The 15,779-nt window shown below is 39.2% G+C and overlaps 1 protein-coding gene across 1 annotated transcript; it reads right to left on the bottom strand.

Annotated features, from left to right (window-relative positions):
- Positions 1–934: 934 nt before the first annotated feature.
- On the bottom strand, positions 935–4,498 carry LOC149826983 (gamma carbonic anhydrase 1, mitochondrial-like). Its single transcript, XM_090019093.1, has 4 exons — positions 4,264–4,498; positions 1,986–2,111; positions 1,693–1,844; positions 935–1,503 (listed from the first exon to the last, which is right to left on the bottom strand). The coding sequence occupies exons 1-4, from the start codon at positions 4,385–4,387 to the stop codon at positions 1,222–1,224; spliced, it is 684 nt and encodes a 227-aa protein (XP_089875219.1). The 5' UTR covers positions 4,388–4,498; the 3' UTR covers positions 935–1,221.
- Positions 4,499–15,779: the final 11,281 nt, after the last annotated feature.

Genomic DNA, 15,779 nt, shown 5'->3' with positions numbered 1-15,779 from the left:
CTTGATAGGAGCACTACCTTTCCTTTCACCAAACCCTAGGTGATCCAGTTGGGATTTTTTGCACTTTACACGCCCAGAAGCTCCCATCCATTCACTGTCCTGAACAGTTCCATCTTAGGGGCACAGTTCAGGCTGCAAATGGGTCGGATCCAGTGGGATCACATCCTCGTAAGATTGAGTTATTCCTTACAAGAAGGACCGACTACAGAATTCTTAAGAGGACACTTTGTCAAAAAAAAATGGTATTTGACAAATAAAACGTCTGTTCTGGGTCATTCCAAGCACAAATTACACGATGGATGGCGGCGAAAATAGGTCCAATCTGGGCATTCCCTTTAGCTCAACATGCGACCCAATAATAATTGGATGAATGGGCCTCGTAACAGGTCTAGCATTGTCCACAACGGATCTGAATCACAGTTGCCTCGCCTTGCCTTTGCTTTTTTTGCGGGTACCGTCATTCAAAGAGCGGATTGGGACATTCCTGCCCTAGGCTTGTGTGGGTTAGCCCATCATGGAACTGGTTTGGGGTTTCAGCTTCAGCAATCAATGCTCCAGAAGGCATACTTGTGGTGCCAGCTAATGCATGCGACCATTGCTCTAGGGATTTACCATCCCTAGAGGCTCATTGTTGGACTCCCTATAATGAAGAGTACAAATGTTATTATGTTAGCAGATATGGAAGTAATCAAGGACTCTTGAGTGGGTCCATCTAGTCTTGGCTACCACCTGGTGAGGCAATCCGAGTCATTGAGTCCAACAACTCTGGTGCAATACAAACCAAGAAGGGGCTAGTCAAGTCCATCTGTCTTCTGTGAAAAACTAGGAAAGAGAGAGATTCTAAATACAGCAAGAGGCAACCTTTTTCTTGATCAGGGTTTAGAAACATTTTTGCAAATTTGCTGTCTATAGTAGTAAAAGGTCCCATGCACGCAGCATCAAAATTTAGGTTATATAATAGAATGACATGCTTCAGATAATGCAAGCATGAAAAAACAGAATTCTGAAATTGGTAAACCTTAAAATACAGTTCTTAACAGAGCCAGGCCCCACCCTAAAATAGCAGTACACCACAGACAGCATCATGCTGATCAATTTGGATACTAAAATTTCAGTTAACTCTGTCCCAAAATTTATTAGAGAACTAATTTGCCAATTTCACAAAGAAAAATATTAAACCATCTTGCTAACTGGTAGCTTAATTATGTGCCCATAGAAAGATCAACGAGATGTTTTAGCTGATTTGTCAGGCAAAATATTTTCTGGAAGAACAAGCTCCGGTGGAACTTCACGCACAACCCCTAACATTGAATCATACTCCTCATCTAGTTTCACAAACTTTTTCCTCAGCACCTTCTCGAATTCAATCTCATCAAAAGTCTTGGCATTTTCTGCTGCATGTACCTGTGCTAAGTTGCAATAATTGGTAGCTGACTGAGAGATGAAAGAGATCTCCTCTTCTGTAAGTTTCCGGAGGAATTTCGCTGGATTGCCTCCCCAAACCTGGATTTTGATGACTGAAAATTCAGTAACTGGCTGGCAAAAACTCAATAACGAAAATTTCTGGGAAGTGCTGCACGATATTGCATGTGATGAACAAAAATTGACCACTGATTATCAGAATTATTATTTTCTCCCCCAAATTTAGCATCAGACAGCAATTGTGGGAGAAAAAGGGAATTGAGACAGTACCTCTCCGGAGGGAATTTTGGTATTCTGCCTCACCAGTGCCCCAGCAGCAACCATACCATGCTTCTCGACGACCACTCCATCAAGCAGAATTGAACCCATTCCAACAAAGGCCTCATCTTCAACAGTACATCCATGCAACACAGCACTATGACCTACTCACATGAGAAAAAACTATATTAAATAAAACTTGCTATTTCCCGAGATGAGGAAGTTTAAGAACTTCAATGAATATAGCATCAACATTACATAGAGATAAATGAAAAATTAAAAAGGCAAAAAATGAAGCAACTTGCCCACAGTGACATTGTCCCCGATGATAGTAGGCAGGACCTTCCCACTCAGATTAGATTTTGCAACGTGCACAAGTGAATTGTCCTGGATATTTGTTCTAGAGCCAATACTGATACTATTCACATCTCCTGTAATGGCCTCAAGTAGTCAGTATATGAAACAAATTAATTTACAAAAGAACAAGTTCGATAACAGCAAGATCTTAGACAGAACCATGAATAAACATAACCAGAAAAATACAACCAATTTTGTTTAAAAAGGGCCATCAATGGGGTTTCTGACAGGCTATTTATAGAGAAAAGTGATTCGACAAACTTAATTGTTGTACTATTCCAACTTAGAATGACTGAGAATTGAAATACAATTCACAGGTCCCAAGCGGCATTCACAACTTAGATGACAGAATTAAGTCATGTTTGTATGAGCAGCTAGACCAAAGAATATATCCACCTTTACATGGCTCAATGATGAAGAAAAGCATGGCTGAGAGATGCCTTTCTTTAAATGACACACTCGAGCAGATGATTGTCAATTTTTTTTATTGAGATAAAACACAGGAACCCATTTTATAATTAGAGAAAAAAGGTGGGGACAACAGGCCTTTTACACGAGCAAAAGATCAATTGGCCCTTGAGAACAGCTCAATATAAAAACAACAGGAAGAAATGCATTTTACATATAGCTGGATCCCTTCCCATCTATGTAACACACACTCTTCTAACAGGGCACCACACCTGTGTCACACCCGCATGGGTGCGACACTTGGACACGGCTTCCTTTGTCAGGTGAAGTCAACCACACTGAGGTCCATTTGTCTAAAAGTAGATTCAGTTAACCCTAACCAAGTCCGGTTTTATCTATATTATATAAATAAATACATAAATGCACAGACATACACGTAGTGTTAATTTAAAACTGTTAAATATATATATATACCCTTCCTGCACCCCTGCACCCAAGTTTTTTTAAAGTGCCGCATCGCCACATTCGCACCAGTATCCGCACCCGCACCTATGTGACATAGCTTCCCATTTTCTTAATAAGCAAAAAGAATATAATTTATATTTGCTACAAAGTTGTTTGCATTTAAAAATCTCTTCCTATAACTGCGAAATGAGTCAAAACAGCTTTCTGTAATATAAGCAAAACATTTAAATGTGGTTGAATTCTTCATGTACTACTTAATGATCATTTAATTTGTTCAACTGCATGTTGTGTCTATCTCAAGTAAATACTCAGCTCAAGTGATATCCCCAGTGCAACACAAAAAGTGATGGCAGGGATATACGCTTTAAAATAGAGCAAAAACTCTCATAGAAAATGGCCACAAGAGTAGTCATCATTTCCTCAATAAAAAGGGTAAAAAGAGCACGCTTTCTCAAAAAAAAATGAAAAGCAGCAATTATGCAATCTTGCTACACTTAAATTTGACAAGTTTTCAAAAGTCATATTTTTATTACATATATTACAAATCTAAGAAACTTCAACTAAGCTAACAAAAGTTTTTTTTTTATAAGAAGCCTAACAAGATAAATTAGTGAACACATGATATTTTAAATCATTAAAAAAGAATACTAAGGGTAGAAAGTGTTTTATAGATCCATACCTATAAAATGATATCCAATCCCAATCTAAAGCATTGTTGTAAGAATCGTTGAGAATCAGCTCAAAATCAATTTCCTGAAGGGCCAATTCGGTTTAATATTTTTTAATATTAATATTTGTAAGGGGGCTTAAATAAATTTTTAATATTTTATTATTTATTTTTTAATGGCATGTGTCATCTGATGGTTAAGCTTTGACCAACTCCAATCGTTTCTGTTTGGTTTTGAATCAGTAGATCCTCTGAATCACTTTCAAAATTGATTCAGACTTTAAACCAATTCTAACAACATTGATCTAAATTAAGAAAATCCTTGATTCCTTTCATTTAAAAAGACAAACTTATGAAGCAATAATAAAATATATTCATATTATCCCAGAATTTATAAAAATAAAATTAGCACCCCAATAGTATCACATCACTAAAATAAAAACAGTGTGGTGAGTGAGAATTAGGATTCCCAACTGCTTCCTAGGAATCGGGATTCCTACTAAGTGCTTTAAATAAAGTTAATGTGAATCTTTTACTGACATGACAGCCTCGCATTAAATGCTAAAATGATAAACATACTCTGAACAGTATTCCTTGCCCGAATGCCAAGAAGACATATGAAAATGTTGCTTCATAACATTACAGTTTACACATAATCACAGGCACATTTCAACATTAACACATACCTCTCAAAACACAGCCATACCAAATGGATGATGCTGGCCCCACTTGTACATCCCCAATCACTGAAGCACTTGGAGCAACAAATGCATCTTTATGAACAGTTGGAACTTTGTCAAAGATATTCATGAGTGTCCGATGCCTTGATACTATGGTTATTTTGAAAATCAACAAGTTAGATGTTTTTCACATTGAACAAATTCAACCAAAAACCCATTTATTTTGGATCAATTTGAAATTTAGAATTTCAATGAGAAATAAACAAAGGAGAATAACTGCCTAAGAAAACATATATTTTCTGTTGCTAGAGAATATGCATTCTGTCCACAAAGAGAATGATCAGGGCAATGGCTATACAGAATAATTAACAAAAAGACAAAACAAAGGTAATCAAAAGGGAAAATCCAAAAAAGATTGGTCATGCTATATATTTGTTGCAGGGCCTAGCATAGACACGTGCATGTCAAGGTTTAAGAATATGAGAAAATGTGAAGGAAAAGAGGATCAATTAAAATACATCTATTAGTCAAATATGAGAACAAAAAGGGAATGGTAAAGACTACAATGTCATAATCTATGTCACATGGGTGCGGGTGTGGGTGCGGCGCAATTTCAAAAATTTTGGACACGAAGACTCGGCTATATATATATATATATATATATATATATATATATATATATAACAATAATAAGTCGGCTATAGCCCATTAGGGGAATGCTGCATACGTTAACTGTAGACTAACATAACCCATTAGGAGACTTCAACTGTGTACATCTGTCCATCTTGTTGTAGCCCATTAGACTTCTCCTAATGGGCTATAGGACATGTCCATCTTGCTGTATGCGTTAACAGTTGCACAGACTGTGCAATGCAGTGACTGTGCAGTTGCAGTTGCACAGTCTGGTTATATATTTTTTAAAATATATATATATATATATATATATATATATATATATATATATATATATATATATAATATATTTTTTGCCCTAAAAATAAACATTTTTGGACTCGATCAAAGTTGACCGAGTCCAAAATGTGGACAGACTCGGCCTTGACTCATTGACCGAGTTCGACTCGGCGTTGACCGAGTCCGGGCCATGTCCGAAGCCGCACCCGTGTCGACTCGGTTGCGGCGCCTCCCTAGCCGAGTCTGTGTGACATAGGACATAATTGAATAGGTATATATATAAACCACAATGCAACATAAGAGGAATAATAAGCTCAAACCAATACTTTTCTTCCAATGATTTCTTTCAACTAATCGGCAGTGCTCCAAGACATTCTTTCTCAGCTTGATGTCCATTATTGAGATTTATGAAGGAATAAGTGAAACATGCAATGTTTCCCCTTAGTTGATGAAGAATCAAGACCAGATTTGTTATGGTATATTTCTTCTGTTGAGAATAGGTGGTTTTTAGTTTAAGTTCTTTTATATTAGAGGTGTTTTGAATTTTTGTTTTCATAAGGACTTAGTTGTAATTTTTCCTTTTTGCCTCTCTCTATTTAATATAGAGAGAAGCCCTAATCCAAAGGTAACGAAATTAGTTTCTGTGCAGCCGACTCTCTCTCTCTCTCTCTCTCTCTCTCTCTCTCTCTCTACACAGGTGGCTGCTTCATTCTACATGGTATCAGAGCCCTCGATCTCGGAAGCGTGATCATGAGAGGCTCATCATCACCCACGAGAGGCTCGTCATCACCAACGAAGAAAGAAAAACCCTGACTACGTGAAATCAGGTTTGTTGTTCAGCGATTGTGGAAGATCTGATAACAGATCTGGGATGTTACCCAGATCTGTCGTCAGATCTAAGGATGGAGCTCCCAGCGAGGATTTCCTGGAGCCGTAACCTCTTTTTTATTTTGGAATCTGGAGTTTTTTTTTCTTCGTGATCTCCTGTCGTGATTTCCTGGACATTGACGAGTTGTGTTCCTGCTGTTGCGTGTCTGCCGTGACTGCTGTGTTGTTTGTGCTGTTGGTTGTTCCTGCTGTGCTGTTTGTGTTGTTGGCTGTTTGGGTCACGCAGCAAGTCTATGTGTTGCTGCGTGCTAGCCGTGATTTTTATTTTTATTTTTGCTGATTGAGTACCTGCCGTGATTCTGAAATTTATTTTTTATACTTGTTGTGTGTGATCGAGATATGATTGATCTCTTTAATTGTCCTCTGAAGTCTTATTGGCTGTTATGCCTTATATGTTTGGGGAACAGCAGTTGGCGTGATCATCTGTGTTGCAACTGAATATTATCGTGGTGTGTTTGGGTACAGCAATGGTCGTGACTCCCTGTTGTGTCGAGTTTTGTTTCGTGTTGTGTTAGTTCAAGCTATCCCTCTGTCGTGAAAGCAGCAAGAGTGATTCCCTGCTGGTTGTGGGCTGTTTTTTTTAACGGCAGGGCTGATTTCTTACAAGTGTTGGAAAATTCTACTTGAATACTTGTTGTTCAAATGAGTAGTATGGCTGAAAAATCGAAATGTGATTCTAAAATGGAACATATTGGGGAGTATAAGGCTTTTGCCAACCCATTCTCGCACAGCTCTTCTGTAAGGTTGAATGAAACCAACTATGCCAGGTGGTCCAGAACTTTTATGATGTCGGTATCTGGACATCGTCGAAAACATATTCTGTTGGAAGACGAACCCTCTGAAAAATTGGGAAAATATGTTACTTGGGATGAAGATAATGACATAGTTATGTCATGGATCATGAATAGTGTCGAACCCCATATTGCAGATGGATTGATCTACTATAATACAGCCAAACTGATGTGGGACAATCTTCGTGATACATACTCACAAGAAACTAATGTGAGTCGTATCCTGCAAGTAGAACAGGAAATATATAATTTGCAACAGGGAGATCAGACATTGGCCCAATACTATGCCTTTGTCAAAGCTGCGTTTGAAAGACTTAATGCTCACAGGCCTCTTTATTGCTCGAAGCACAACGATCATCAAGAACAAACCATGGTTGCTCGTTTTCTTACAGGTCTTTCTTCAGAATTTTCTGTTGCAAAAGTTCAAATGTTGACTGGATCAGATGTTCCCATTCTTGTTGATGCTTACAATCGTCTGAGTAGACTTGCGATCTCTCTGCCACAATCTCAGCCTGTGACTCAGTCATCTGCTCTTATTGTCTCATCTGGTTATGGGCGTGGAAATATTCAGAATATCAGAGGACGAGGACGTGGATGTGGTATGGGAGGCAGAGGAAAGCTTCAATGTACATTCTGTGGAAAATCTGGACATTTAGAAGATCGTTGTTGGGATAAGCATGGTCGGCCAACCTCTTCTTCATCAAAATCATATACTCCTAAAGCAAATGTTACTACTATCGAGGCAACAAATGTACAGGAGAATATCTCTGCAAGTGATCGTAGTATCACCCTAAGTCGTGCTGAATATGATGAGTTGATAGCTCTTCGCCCTTTGAGTTTCACTCCTCCTGTAGCTGGTGTTGCCTATTCAACCGGAAATCATCTTCATCCGACTGACAGTAAGTGGATTATTGACTCTGGTGCATCCAGACATTTGTGTGGAAATTCACTTGTTTTCTCATATATAAAGGATATTAATGCTCATCGAGGAGTCTCATTAGCCAATGGGAGTTCCTCCCCGGTCGTTGGTCAGGGAAATATTTCTATATCTTCCTCATTACAGTTGAAAAATGTTCTTCATGCTCCAAACTTTCCTCAAAGTTTACTTTCTGTTAGTGGCCTTATAAGAGAGCAAAACTGTAGAGTAATATTTGATCCGATGGGTTGTCATTTTCAGGATTTGCTGATAGGGAAGAAGATTGGTGGAGGCTATGAAGAAAATAGAGTCTACTACCTACATCATCCAATGGGTATTGTTCATGCTGCAGTGGAACACTCATTCAGTCTTGTTCAGTGGCATCGTCGTCTTGGTCATCCTTCTTTGTCAAAGCTTCGTTCGGTCTTTCCTCAAATTTCTTCCACCACATCATTTCAATGTGAAGCATGTCAGTTGGGAAAGCATCATTGAAGTTCGTTCCCTTCGAGTCAGAGTCAGTCTAGTAATAAAGTTTTTGAACTTCTTCATGCAGATGTATAGGGTCCTAGTAAGATTCCTACTAGGACTCAGTGTCGTTATTATCTTGTTATTGTTGATGATTTCTCTAAGTTGTCATGGGTATTTTTAATAAAAGAACGATCTGAAGTTCCAAGTATTATCAAATCCCTAATTCTTGAAATAAAAACTCAGTTTGAATTTATTGTCAAGATTGTTCGCACTGATAATGCTCTCGAGTTTAAATCAAAAGGTCTGTTACAATTTTACCAAGATCATGGCATCCAACCCCAAACTTTCTGTGCCTATTCATCTCAACAAAATGGGGTGGCTGAGCGAAAACAAAGGCACCTGCTTGATGTTGCCAGGACCATTATGATTCAATCCAATGTTCCTGTTAGTTTGGATCGTGGATCCGACCCGACCCACGATCCACCTCGAGATCCAACAGTGGCATGTTTGTAATTAGTTCTTATTACCTGTGTAAAGTGTATTGTACCACTTATAAATATCAAGTAAAAAGGGAAAACCCTATTGCGCCGACTATTCCTCTCTCTCTCTTCTCGTTCTTTATTTCTGATATTTCTCTAACATCTGCAGGCTGATATCTCTAACATCTGCAGGCTGTCATTTCTGATATTTCTGACATGGTATCAAAGCACAGGCGCGGAAATCGATCATCTGGAAGGCCTATAAGGACCAGTGCGTGAAAGGACGTAGGCTTTCTCTATCCCTTTTTTGATCTTTTCTCTGTTTCTCTAAATCACGTATCCCTATTTCTCTCACGTATCCCTTTTCTCTTCTCGTTCTTTATTTCTGATATTTCTCTAACATCTGCAGGCTGATATCTCTAACATCTGCAGGCTGTCATTTCTGATATTTCTGACATGGTATCAAAGCACAGGCGCGGAAATCGATCATCTGGAAGGCCTATAAGGACCAGTGCGTGAAAGGACGTAGGCTTTCTCTATCCCTTTTTTGATCTTTTCTCTGTTTCTCTAAATCACGTATCCCTATTTCTCTCACGTATCCCTATTTCTTCAGTTTCTCCTTTTTCCCTAATCTGATTTCACACGTTATTTCTTTCTCCTTTTTCCCTAATCAGATTTCTTCAGTTTCTCCAAATCTGATTTCACACGTTATTTCTTCTCCTTCTTCAAATTGCGCATCCTTATTTCTATTTTGATTTCTTCTATTTTCAAATCCTTTTTCTGGCTCACACGTTACACAGCATTGTTGTTTTTCTGTGCACACAACATTGTTGTTTCTCTGTGTACACAGCATTGCTATTCCTGGCTTGGTTCACACGTTATGCAGCATTAAAATTTTTTTTTAACGTGTGTGTGTGAAGATTAATTTCTGGATTACACGTCATTATTTTATGTGCAATGTGTTGCTGATATCATTTTCAGCACACACAGTATTGTTGTTCTTCTTCTATTAATACACTGTTAAATACAGTTTGTTCTCTCATTCTTCATAAAATCTATGGATTCCAAATTGAACCCTAGTTTTCTTACTCACCTCATGACCCACAAGTTATCACATGATAACTATTTGCTTTGGAAACGCCAAATTGTGCCTTTTATTCGCAGTCATGGTCTTTATGGGCATCTAGATGGACGATCGCCCGCCCCACCTACACATATCATGCATGAAATAACAGGTGAAGACGGGAAGGTGAGTCAACTTCGAAGCACCAATCCAGCTTATGACATATGGGTACAACGGGATCAGACATTAGTCGCTTACATAACCTCCACACTTTCTGGTCGTGTTTTACAAACTATCTCTGATGACCAATCCGCTGCAGAGTTGTGGAATGGACTAGCTCATTCTTTTTCTCAGGTTTCCGAATCTCGGGCTTTGCAACTCAAGTGGAAGTTCCAATCCATGCAAAAAGAAAACAAATCCATTACAGAGTTTATGGGGGATGTCAGAGTGATTACAGATCAGTTAGCTGTCATTGGAAGTCCTGTATCAGATAAGGATATGGTACAACAGGTATTAGGTAGTCTTGAACCCGAATATCGCATGTTCTGCACGGCACTCCAGGTTGTCTCAGTCCTTCCATGTTTTGATGATCTTCAATCTAAGCTTTTGCAATATGAGGTCAGTTTAAATCAGGAACACGCGTCAGAGGATGCTCATCCTGTGATGATGACACATACGCCTATCCAAACAGGAGTTTCATTTACTCCCCCTCGCCCCAATGGAACATCTATGAACAGAGGAGGATTACTGCCTACACCACGAGGAGGACGTGTTCCTACTTGTTTTCTATGTAACAAACGGGGACATGTTAAAGCAAACTGCTGGTATAATCCTCAGAACCGGAACAAATCAGGGAGGCCAGATAGTAGGCCAGGGCAGAAGGCCACTCATCAGTTTGCCCGTACTCCTCAGGGACAGGTTCTTCCACAGGACGTACAGAATATCCTTATGACTACTTTCAATCAGATGAACTTACGCCAAAACGAGGAAGGTATATGGTATATTGATTCAGGGGCAACAGCACACGTTACTTCTGATACAGGTAAATTTACCCACTTGACTCCTTACACTGGAAATGACACTATAGTCATAGGAGATGGATCTCACCACCCCATCTCTTACACTGGAAATGTCTCCATTTCTTTTCCTGAATCTCAATTACCCTTGTCAAATGACTTACTCACACCTGCTATTCAAAAGAATATTCTATCTGTGTCTAAATTAGTTGATGAAACAAATTCTTCCGTTGAATTTACTCCTTCTGTTTATCTTAAGGATCTTCACACCAAGAAGACGCTCGCTAAAGGTGAACGGCGCGGGAACATGTACGTCTTTGAAGAATCTCATGTGCCTTTGAAGACGTCGTCTTCCGTAGCCGTGGCTTCTTCAGCTCCTTCTTTTCCAACATTTTTGAGTCGATCCACAGATCATAGTTCTTCATCTAGAGTCTTGAAACTTAATAAGCCAAACTTATGGCATCTTCGTTTGGGTCATTGTAGTCAAGTCTTTCTTGACAAGTTGTCTGCTAAAGGTCTAATACCCGTAGTCAGTTTAGAGTCAAAATGTCCAAGTTGTCATTCATGCAAAAGTCATGTACTTCATTTTCATAGTATCAATAAAAGAGCATCAAAGCCTTTTGAAATTATATGCTCAGATGTTTGGGGTCCTGCGCCCACTGCTTCTCTTTCTGGATCTCGATACTATGTACTCTTTCTTGATACTTACACTCGTTTTAGTTGGATTTACTTCATGAAAAACAAACATGAAGTTTTCAAGTTGTTCAAACAGTTTCATGCACTAGTCCAAAACCAATTCAATACCAATGTTGTATATTTCCAGTGTGATGGGGGGAGAATACATATCCCATGATTTTAGTGAATATTTGAAGGAGCATGGCATTACACGTAACATTTCTTGCCCTCATACCCCTCAACAAAATGGAGTTGCTGAGAGAAAGCACAGGCATATTGTTGAAACAGCCTTGAGCATGATGCATACTGTGGGCATCCCTTTTTCCCTTTGGACCGAGGCTTTCCACACAGCTGTTTACGTTATCAACAGGTTGCCCATGACCATCCTTGAAGATAATTCTCCTTATTTTGTTCTTTATAATTGTCATCCATCATATGAAGAACTACATCCTTTTGGTTGTGTATGTTATGTTCATATTAATCATTCATTGAGAAATAAGTTTCAAGACAGAGCTATACAGTGCAAGTTCCTTGGGTATGCAGATGACTATAAGGGATACAGGTGTTATGATCCTCATACAGGCAAAATTCGGATATCCAGAAATGTTGTTTTTGATGATGAAAATTTTGATACTCTGGGTTCATCTTCCACAGATACACAGGACAGTTATGATCCTTGGCTCAGTGACTCACTTTTATATGACTCGTTGCCTCATGAGGATTCATCTTTATTGACAGACAATGAACCCTATACTTTTGATGTGGAACCACATATGGAAGACATTCCTCCTACAACAACATCCTCACGTTTTTCTGGTCTTGTTTATTCTCGTAGAACTCACCCAGTCAATGCTAAGACTCCCCTACGACATTCCACTCGGGTTAGACATCCTATAGATCGCTGGGTAAGTTATAACAATTTCTCTTTGGATTTTCAAACATTTCTAACCAGAGTGTCCAAAGAAACAGAACCTTCCTCCTTTCATGATGTTGTAAATTCTCGTGCTTGGGTAGAGGCGATGAATGAGGAAATGGAGGCATTGCATGAATGCAACACATGGGAAATTGTGCCAAGGCCATATAACAAGAATATTGTAGGATCCAAATGGGTGTACAAGATCAAGCACAAACCGGATGGCAGTGTTGAGCGCTATAAGGCTCGCCTGATTGCACGAGGCTTCACACAGCAATATGGGCAGGATTACAATGAAACATTCAGCCCAGTAGTAAAACTGGGCACAGTCAGGATTGTCATTGCGTTAGCATTACAACATGGATGGTCACTCAGTCAACTTGATGTTAAAAATGCTTTTCTGCATGGTGAACTAAAGGAAGAAGTTTACATGGAGCAGCCACCTGGATATAGCATGCATGATTCATCAAATTGGGTCTCTTTACGGATTAAAACAAGCTTCTCGATCTTGGTTTGAAAGTTTTTCCACAGAGATCCAGCGTCATGGTTTTAATAAAAGTGTTCTAGACCATTCATTGTTCATCTTCAAAAGTGGTTCAGCTATTGTTTGGGTGCTTATATATGTTGATGATATCATTATTACCGGGAGTGATGAGGATCACATATCTTGGTTTAAGTCTATGCTGATGGCTAAATTCAAGATGAAAGACTTGGGTTCCTTGTGATATTTTTTTGGTGTGGAAGTTGATAGTCGACATGAGACTATTACATTGAGCCAACATAAGTACACTATTGATATCCTCCTCGCTACGGGGATGGAGAATTGTAAACCAATTAGCACACCTTGTCTTCTAAATCATAAGTTAAGTGCTAAAGAAGGCACCACTTATCATGATGCTACTTTGTATCGTCGAGTTGTAGGGATGTTACAATACTTAACATTCACTAGGCCTGACATAGCATACTCTGTCAATCAGGCTTCTCAGTTTATGCATGCTCCTACAGATGCACATATGGAAGCGGTAAAAAGAATCCTTCGGTATTTAAAGGGTACGATTGGAGATGGTTTGATGTATAACAAAGACACAGATTATACGTCAGGACATCGACTATTCACCTACACAGATGCGGACTGGGCTGGTGATCCTGATGAGCGCAGATCAGTTTCAGGGTATTGCATCCTTATCGGCAATAATGTTGTAACATGGAGTAGCAAGAAGCAAAAGGCAGTGGCGCGATCTAGTACTGAAGCCGAGTATCGTGCAATGGCAGCAGGAACAGCTGATGTTACGTGGGTGAGACACCTACTGCAAGAATTACAAGAACCAATCTCGTTCTCTATGCTTCTTTGTGATAATCAGAGTGCTATTAATATTGCCTTCAATCCCATTCTTCATTGTCGCACGAAGCATATCGAAATCGATCAACACTTTGTTAGACAAAAGGTGGAAGAAAAAGAAATTGAACCCGCATATGTTAGGTCAGATATGCAAGTTGCTGACATTTTTACCAAAGGATTATCCACTCATCAGTTTTGGGCACTCAAAGACAAGTTGAACATGATCAAAGACCATACTCAACTTGAGGGAGGCTGTTAGTTTGGATCGTGGATCCGACCCGACCCACGATCCACCTCGAGATCCAGCGGTGGCATGTTTGTAATTAGTTCTTATTACCTATGTAAAGTGTATTGTACCACTTATAAATATCAAGTAAAAAGGGAAAACCCTATTGCGCCGACTATTCCTCTCTCTCTCTTCTCGTTCTTTATTTCTGATATTTCTCTAACATCTGCAGGCTGATATCTCTAACATCTGCAGACTGTCATTTCTGATATTTCTGACAGTTCCTGCGTTATACTGGGGTGATACGATTACCACTGCTTGTCATCTGATCAACTGCATGCCTTCGTCTTCTGTGGGTGATCAAATTCCATTACATATCCTAAAACCTAATGCCCCACTTTTTTCTTTCTCACCAAAAATATTTGGATGTGTTTGTTTTGTACACAAACTTGGCCCTGACCGTGATAAATTAGCCGCTCAAGCTACAAAATGCATATTTATAGGTTACCCAAAAAATCAAAAAGGCTATCGATGTTATGATCCTATTTCTCGCCGAGAGTATGTCAGTGCGGATGTATCTTTCTTGGAATTCTCTCCATATTACTCTATTTCTGGTTCCCCGCTGCAGGTTGATACAGCTGAGTCTTTTCCATTACCTATACCTCCTTTTCCTTTGGAATCTGTGCCCTCCTTACCGAACCAAACTTCATCCTCTTCCAGATTTAATAATCTTCCATTGGTATATGTGTGTAGAGCTCCACCTACGCAAGAGCCTTCATCTTCTTCTTCTCCTGAGGTAAGTTCTACTGACAATAGTGATCTTCAGGATGATGATAACAGGCCTATTGCTCTACGAAAGGGGACACGACAATGTACCGTATATCCCATATCTCATTTTGTCTCCGATGCCAGAATTGGAAATCAGATGAAGTCTTTTATTTTAGCCTTATCTGCTGAAACCATTCCTCTGAACTATCAACAGGCAGAACTTGATAATCGCTGGAAGCTGGCTATGCAAGAAGAAATGAATGCTTTAGTATCTCAGCATACATGGGATCTAGTTGATTCCCCAGCAGATGCTGACATTATTGGATGTAAATGGGTGTATACAATAAAGTACAAATCTGATGGTTCTATTGAAAGGTACAAGGCCAGATTAGTAGCGAAAGGATATACTCAGACATATGGTATTGACTTCTTTGAAACTTTTTCTCCGGTTGCACGGATGGGCATCATCCATCTTGTTCTCTTAGTTGTTGTTCAGCATGGTTGGAGCATGTTCCAATTAGATGTGAAAAATGCATTTCTATATGGTGATCTATCTGAGACCGTTTACATGCAACAACCTCCAGGATTCGAGGTTGAGGGGGAGTGTCAGAAGGTGTGTAGATTGAGAAAGGCGATTTATGGCTTGAAACAAAGTCCTCGTGCATGGTTTCAAAAGTTGTTTGAAGTGATGTCAAGCTTTGGCTTTAATAGATCAGCAGCAGATCATACACTATTTATAAAGAAAACTAACTCTGGCATAGTTGTTATGGTGGTATATGTGGATGACATCATTCTTACAGGAGATGATGTGAAAGCTATTGAAACCACAAAGGCTCATCTTCAAAAACACTTTGTTACAAAAGACCTTGGTTCACTCAGGTATTTTCTAGGTATAGAAGTTGCTAGGAGTCGTGAACGAATGGTTTTGTCTCAACGGAAGTATGTTCTTGACTTATTAAAGGAAACGGGCATGTTGGGAGCTAAACCAGCAAATATTCCCATGGACCATAAAGTTCATTTGTTTGAAGAAGGGTCAAAACCAGTTGATAGCAAAAGCTATCACTCCCT

Source organism: Nuphar pumila, chromosome 10 (assembly GCF_984573655.1).
Source record: "Nuphar pumila chromosome 10, dmNupPumi1.hap1.1, whole genome shotgun sequence".
NCBI classification, from domain to species: Eukaryota; Viridiplantae; Streptophyta; class Magnoliopsida; order Nymphaeales; family Nymphaeaceae; genus Nuphar; species Nuphar pumila.
This window is presented reverse-complemented; position numbering and strand designations above follow the sequence as displayed.